At 41.2% G+C, this 7,928-nt stretch overlaps 1 protein-coding gene across 1 annotated transcript in view; it reads right to left on the bottom strand.

Annotated features, from left to right (window-relative positions):
• Window positions 1-1,100: 1,100 nt before the first annotated feature.
• The window catches only part of GUCY2F (guanylate cyclase 2F, retinal), a 99,202-nt gene continuing 92,374 nt past the window's right edge, over window positions 1,101-7,928 (bottom strand). The window contains exons 17-19 of the mRNA XM_077890404.1: window positions 5,094-5,182; window positions 4,916-5,004; window positions 1,101-1,986 (exon numbers count right to left, since the gene is read on the bottom strand). Coding sequence (XP_077746530.1) covers window positions 4,917-5,004; window positions 5,094-5,182 — 177 coding nt within the window. The 3' untranslated portion in view covers window positions 1,101-1,986; window position 4,916. The remainder of the gene's footprint in view (window positions 1,987-4,915; window positions 5,005-5,093; window positions 5,183-7,928) is intronic.

Raw genomic sequence — 7,928 nt, 5'->3', positions numbered from 1 at the left:
AATGCAGAAGGCCTTAATGAAAAAGAATCCAAGAAAGGATAGAGTGGTCTTAGATAGGAGTTTATGACAGAATCGAGCAAAGGAAGACATGATCATGCACAAGACAGGATTAGTAGGCTATAAAAGGTGAGTTTGGTTGATATGCTGGACTTGAGAAATACCAAAGAGGGAAATGGGAGATAGGATCAGACACAGAGCTAATGGATCACCTCAGTGGGTCTTGTTACTCAATATTTTGCAGGTCTAGCCCAGAGCTATAGTTCCTAGGCTAAAGGACTGGATTAGGTTTGAGAGAATTCTGATCCATGGAGCCTATAGCTGCAGCCCCATTCATTCCCTACCCTTGCCTTCAATGATCCTTGCAATTCATACTAGAGGGCAGTGCTACCTCCTCTAGGAGAAGTAGTCTTTGGTTTTGAGTTGATATCTTTCTTAGAAACTTCCTTTAGGCCTTGCCTCTGTAGAATTCTTTTTTTTTTTTTTCCTTCCTAGAATTCTTAAAAGCTCAGCTTTTGACTGAGACCTAGCTACAAGTAGAGGATGATATTTCATGTCTACTCCTCTGCCATGCCTAGAAAAAGGAATTAGAAACTCTGATCAAGGAAGCTGAAAGGTAACTTCAGCCTTTTCTGAATCCTCTCAAACAGCTCTAGCGTAGTAAAGAGACTATCTGAGGCTGAGAGAGGTTAAGTTTCTGTGAAAAGTCCAGGGATGCTTTGAGTGAAAGTAGTGGGGAAACTGCCGGGAAGAGCTTTTGACTTTAAGCTTAGATTCAGGGTCAGTTGATAATGGAAAAATTAAATATGAGTGAGAAAGGTATCAAGTTATACTCTAGGCATTTCTTTTTTTAAAAAAAGCTTGTTCTAAAAGAATTAACTGCTTTACTGGCTGATATGTTTGGGTTCAGCTGTTTTAATAAAGAGATTATTTTTTATAATAAAAGGGAGGAAAAGCTTGCTTAACTATTTTAAACATGCCTATGACTTAAGTCTTATTGCTTTGGTCCATGTGACTGTGGCAAGCCACTGCCAATAACCCCTTGAAAGTAGAATCTGGAAAACTAAGAGCACAAAGTAAAAACAAATGTTCAAAGGGATTTATTTTAGGGAGCAGGGTAGGGGCTTAAAAGGCTGGGTCAGCAGGAGAAGGGAGAAAAAGAATAAAACTTAAAGGAAATTGCTCAATTCAATCCACTACTTCTGTATCTTTTACCCTGACAAGATCTCTTACATCTCTTCCATCATGTTCAGAATATAACCCTGAGGCCCAGTGAGCTCCTCACCTATCTAGCAAAGACTTCAATTATGTTGCTTCGATTCTCTTTACTTACACAGGAAAAGAGACCATGACAGTTGTGGAAAGATTTTGAATAATAAGCAATAAGAAAACAAAGGAACTTCTTCTTAGCCCTCAATTATCCAAACAACACAATTAAGCAGACTCTTCTCCTTCCCTCTACTTCCTATGCATTCCAGTCAACTGAGGTCACAGAGGACTGAGATTCAGATGTATGTTTGCTGGAAGTTTTTTTTTCCTGGCACTAATCTCATAGTATCTGAGTTATAAATTATGCTCATTAAATACTTTCTAGAGATTCAAACAAAATGAAAAAGAAAACAAAGTGCCTCCTACTTTTTTCTGTGAAAATAGAGACCTTCTTATCTTAGTCCAAATTGGGCCTGCTGTTTCGCAATGACTAAACTTGGAGGTGGTTCTCTACTTTTCCTTAGGTTTCATATCCATTGCAGTTTACATTCAAATGGCCTTTTTGGTGATAGCTGTGTAATGAACAAAACTTATTAAAGTTACTTTCCGGGAGCCCCCTTTCACTGGAATTAGGCTTGAATAACCCCATAGACTGGTCATCCTCAGAGGGTTGTATAGTAATTCATTAATTTCTTGCCCAGGCAGAACAATTTGTTGAACTGGAGTGAGCTTTTCCATTGCCTCACCAAGAGAAGATTCCAATCTCACAACTTTTCACTCCTGGGTAGGAGAAAGAGAACACAGTAAGTATACCTTCTCCATCCTAGGCCTTTCACAGGATTTCAATATGAATGATTCCAAGCCACACAACGCCACTCTATGCAAAGAGCTTGCAAATTGCTAAACTTTCCTGGATTGCTGAACAAATAAACATTATATGTGTCAGGTCTGCATAGCTAGATGTTGCTATTTATAAGGGTTTTTACAAATTTAACAAAAAAGAGGGCATGTTAATATATAAGTAATCTTTAACTTACTAATGAGATGTGTCCTAAACATTTATAAGTCAATGATTTGGAAGTTGGAATGCGTTGCTCCATAGAAACTGTGTTATATATGTGGTGGTCAGGTTTCTAGGCCAGTCTGCAAAGGCTGATTTAACCCACATGAAGCAGTTATATTAGAGCTCTGGCAGAGGTCCTAGGTCCTGAGAGCAGATGGAAAAGCATGCTTTCTTCCCATTCTTTGTGTCCAAAGAAAACCCAGAGCAAAGACTTAAAAATGGGGAAATCTAAACTGACTTTTCCACTCCTGTACTTGTTTTCACCCTTCTTCCATCTCCCAGGGATCCACTGCTCTTATGTTGTCCAAAGACATCTACTATGACCTTCTAGTCTTCATAGCTGCCAAACTTCCTCATTGCTCCTGGTCCTAACCAGAATGAAACTTCCAAGTGCTCCTGAACATCTAGCTCAGTTCACCTTCACTCTGGTATGAGTGATTAATCATCTCTTAACCTCCAAAAGGTACATCTATGATTAAAAGTTTCATCAATACCAAATGAAAAAAAAATACCAAATGAAGCCCAATTGGTGAAATTCTAGGGAAAATAACTAGATGACATGATAACCTTTAGGAAGGTTTGGAACGTGGTAGATATTTGGGGACGTGAAAAAGGAGCTACTAGGTAGACAGCATGGCCCTGCCTGAGAGGCAGCCATAGCAGTCAGTTCACCAAAGCTGTGCCCCTTTCACAGCATCTTTCTTTCCTCCACGTCTGACCACAGAGGGCTCCCTAAAGGTTTCAGATTTTCCCCTAACAACTCCCATGACAACAACGGGTGAAAGGCATTCATTGATATTGTGGGTCTTCGGTGAATTGTGTCTATCTCACTAGGAGTCAGCCGAAAATTCATAGAAAGTTGGTAACATTGTAGAATAGGTGGTGTTATTGGATGACATCAACATAGGACATTTAATGAGAGAAGCAAGATGTCTGAGAGCTCTTAGATCTGGATCAAGCCTTCTGATATTTGTCAAGGGTGCTTTTCTTGAGGACTTTTGTGATTTGTACAGTCTGCCAAGGCCACTGTGGTCAATTAACATGTTAATTAAAGCATAAGTGCTAATGAGGCCAAGATCAGAGGTCAAATCCACATTGGGGCCAGTTGGCTTCAATCCATCCCATATACTCACAGCCCATAGAAGCCTGCCCTCTATCAAGGGGGTCCAGATGAGTGAGTATAAATGGCCTAAGGCACATCCATTTTCAGTGCTGGGAAAACACTACAAAGCACACAGCCAGTGATGGTGAGTCAGCTGCAGTGTCTTCTACAAACTCCAAAACATTTTTAGGAACAGATAGATTCTTGCACAGTGCCTAAAATGCCTATGCCACCCCATCAAAGGGAAAACCCTTAAAGAGCTTCCAAGACCTTTCTTGCTGTGAGAGAAAGATAGAGAGATAGAGAAAGAGATTGTGTGCCTATGTGTGTCTGTGTGTTTCCTTCCCCAGGGGAAAGAATGATACTGGAAATTAGATGAATGTGTGTCCCAGCTGCTTAATCTGCTTGTACTGACCAATAGGAAGAAACAGAGCTAGATCCCAGGTGGCAGGACGGCAGAGGGTTTTATAGGGGGCTGCAGGGCAGCCGCATGCTCAGTACTGAAGCCTTTCTGAAGCATAAATATTATGATTTACAGAGGGTACCTGTGATAATTGGAGAAATGAAGACGCACTGGGTTTCTTTAGGAGAGAATCAGTCATGGAGAGCTGACAAAATCAACAGAGGCTAATAGTAAAACAAAATATATGTGGATGTATTTAGCAGTTGCTGCTAGAATTGTGATTATTCTGAAACTAGGCTAAGAACATATGCTAAGAAACAAGGGAGCAGGAGTTTATAGAGTGTATGAAGATGCCCTTATGTTTAATTCAGAATCTTGTTATTTCCAATAATATGTGGACAGAGCAATGGGTCTTAGGGTCAAAGTCTCCATAAAAGAGAAAATAAGAAAGTAAGATAGAGAAGAGATACTGACAGGAGCCCCAGAAAGCAATGGATTCCTCAGAGATAAATATATGGGGATAATTCTTGATAATTAGGCTGTTGTTGCTGCTTCATAATCATACCATTCTTGTAGGAGAAGGAGCAATGGGGGAAATTGTCCTGAATTCAAGCCAGGCAGTCAAGGAGTAACCAATCTTATTTTGGTTGGCAATGCCAACCTCAGAAGGGACCAAGCAGTGCCTCCAGTGGAAGTGACATAACATCCCCTAAAAGATGGTCTTGCCAATGGATCCTGGGAAAAGGGGATCATCATAATATTGCTGTATTGCTTAGATATATGTGAATCTCCAAAGACGTGAGGTGGCTCATCATGTCGTCCAGGTACTTGACAATGAAACAGACAGGTGCACCTGTCTGATAACTGAATGACAAGGCCAGCCTTGTTAACATTCAAATGTGTTATCTGTGCAGGAAGCAAGGGCCTCTCAGGCCGGGCAGCTGACCTCCCTCAAATTCAGCTTGCTCTGCAACAGGCCTCTCCACAAGGTTTTTGCTCAACTCAGTGGAGCTTGGAAATTCACCAACTCCATCACACTCTGCCAACAGAGTGTAGGCTTAGACGGGCACCCATGCCAAAGGGAGCCCCAGCTTTGAAAATATGGCAAACTCCTATGCGCTGTTTTCCTGCTGGCCATTACCTTATGGCTTGTTTCTCACCAGCTGCCTTTCTGCTTTTCTTTTCTGGAAGGCTGCAATCTCTACTGGTTGTAAGCCATGGCCCACTTGCCTATGGGGCAGAAGAGACACAAAAATAGTGAAGACAGTGGAGCAGAGTGGGACATAGGAAGACTCTAATTAAGTGTGAACTCTACTTACCCATCTTTGCCCATTGGTGGGGGCACAGGAAGGGGTTTTGTGAATCCCTTTTTTCCAACCAGCCAGAAAGTCTCTTCTGTGCCTTTGCCCTTATTATAGAAAATACAGAAAATCTTAAACATGCTATAACCAATTTTCCCAATTTTCCTTATTTTCTGGTCAATGGGGTATAAGCATTCAGTTGGGCTCAGAATTGGCTCTGTTTCACCCTCGTCACCATTCCCTGGAGTCTTCCTTCCTACACAGCTTCCTTACTATATATACCCGAGCCTCAGGCAAGTTCCATAAGCTGACACAGCAAGCAGATGAAAAGTTAACACCATTTGGTGGCACCAGGGTGGCTTAGTTGGCTCAGCTTCCAACTCTTTATTTCCGCACAGGTCATGATCTCAGGGTTGTGAGATCGAGCCCTGCATCGGGCTCCATCCTGGGCATGGAGCCTGCTTAAGATTCTCCTTCTCCCCTTCTCCTTCTGCCCCTTCCCCTCTCTAAAAAAAAGAAAGAAAAAGAAAAATGAACACCATTTGAAGCTGTCATCCAGATGCTTTGTCTACCCACTGTCACATAGCTCCATCGTTGGGAATGTGTGGTTGTTTGGCTTCATAGAAACCAAATATCTGGATGCTGAATTCAAGATTTTGTTTGTCATTTTTGCCCTGATCTTTTAGCCTTAGGCATCCCATTGTCTTTTGTATCTAGAGTACAAATATTCAGAGTCTATCTCCCCCAAACACTCGCCAAAGGCTCTCACGAAATTCAAAAATTGGAATAGATATGGAAAGCAGGCTGTGCAACTTTAAAGGCCAGGGCACCCTGGCTGCTTAGAGCAGTCCACATTTCTTTAAAAAAAAACCATTTTATTTATTTACTCATGAGACACACACACACACACACAGAGAGAAAGAGAGAGAGACAGACAGAGAGAGAGAGAGAAACACAGGCAGAGGGAGAAGCAGGCTCCATGCAGGGAGCCCAATGTGGGACTCAATCAGGGGAATCCAGAATCATGCCCTGACCGAAAGCAGGCACCAAACCACTGAGCTACCCAGGTGTCCCAAGCAGTCTACATTTCTGCAGTGTTCTTTTTTCCTTCCAAGGGATTTTCACAGGTAGAGAGAGACCCCAGGGAAGCCTCCATCTACAGCCCAGTTTCTTGGTTGTCGAGAACCATGGATTCTGAGAAGAAAAAAGGAGTGTAAACTCCATCTGGTCACCCCAGAGCCTAAGTGATGACCTCAGAGGAGCCAAGTTTTCTGCCTCTGCTTCACCCTCCCCTCTTTCCAACAAGCACTCTTCTCAATGTGTTTCACTCTCCTCCTTTCAATTGTCTTTCAACTGTTCTTTCATTTCTTCCAACCCATAAGGGAAAAAAATGTGTTTACTAAGACTGAGAAAAGTAATGGGATGTGTTTCCAACTCATTAACCTGAAATATGGTCTCACTCTTGGCTGATCTCATTTGGAACAGTTCTAAATTGTTTAACTTAGCAATTCAGTTAGATTTGACCCCCTTTAAATATCAAATTCATTTTTCTCTATTATATATCACATATATTCATCCCTTAACAATAATGCAACAATAATAATAATAATAATAATAATAATAATAATAATAAGCACATTTAATGGAAGAATCTAAAAGCATTTTGCAGATATTTGGCTCAAGGCTCTGAATAAGCCCACTATAGGCAAGTAGGAAGAGAATACCACAACAGCCCAATCTTCACTAGCTGGCAACCAACTCACCCTAAACCTCAAATAATTGGACTGTTTGGAGCCACTCTGTTTTCAGAAGTGAACAACTTTAAAATATACTCATAACACCTATTATATTTATTCTACCCTCACTATACCAGGTGTAGAAATACAGAAATGGCTCTGTGCTTTAGAAGCTCACAGTGTCGTTAAATAAAAACACTATCAGGCCATGTTTTGGGCTCTAAATACAAGCCCAAATCTTCTGCCCTCCTAAGCTCTTTTCCTCACAGTACCTAGTACAGTGTCTCATACAGAACAGTTGTTTAGTACATAGACTATTCCATTAACTGGAAAACTCAATCCTTGAGTACTTGGAATACTCAAGGTGTCATTGGACCTCACTTTGCTAAAACATACTCTTAAAGCTCAAATTTGAGGATCCCAACTCCCAAGCATATTTGGCTATTTGTCTTGAGATCTAGAGACTATAGGCACAGCATGCCAATCCCCAAAGGAGCTTTGTAGATTCCAGGATTGTCCAGATATTTGGGTGAGTCCTGGGACACACACTGGGATGCCAAAACCAATGATTGCAAAAGAAAATGGGAGTGTTATGGACTCAGGCAAGCTTCCAAATCAAAGAGTATGCAGGGGAGCCCCAAGGGCTCTCTGAGGTTATGGAGCCCATCCAGGAGAATTCTTAGAATCCTAGCTCTCTGTTTACCCACCCTATTTCCAAAATTCTGCTAAAGAGAGAAAAGGGGGAAAACAAGTATGCAACCACTAAAACCTAAAGCAAGCCCTTTGACTTAGTATCAATCCCTAGGCAGTCCTGGAAACCCCCCCCCCAAATAATAGCATCTTACTTTGGCCTGACACTTTTAAGACACTTTGGCATATCCTGTCTTTTTTAATTCTCACAAAACCTCTAGAAGGTGGGCTTATTATTAACTTCATTCTGAAAAGAGGGACACTGAGTTTCATGGAAATTAAATGATTTGTCAATAAGCACGCATAGCTGGAACTTGAATCCAATTTTACTAGAGTCCAAGTTTTACTTATTTTCTTTTTACTATGAGTTAGCTATTTTTATTGAGATATAACTGACATACAACATTATATTAGTTTCAGGTGTACA

Source organism: Canis aureus, chromosome X (genome assembly GCF_053574225.1).
Source record: "Canis aureus isolate CA01 chromosome X, VMU_Caureus_v.1.0, whole genome shotgun sequence".
Taxonomy (NCBI): Eukaryota; Metazoa; Chordata; class Mammalia; order Carnivora; family Canidae; genus Canis; species Canis aureus.
Note: the sequence above shows the minus strand (reverse complement) of the source record. Positions and strands in the feature narration are given on the sequence as shown.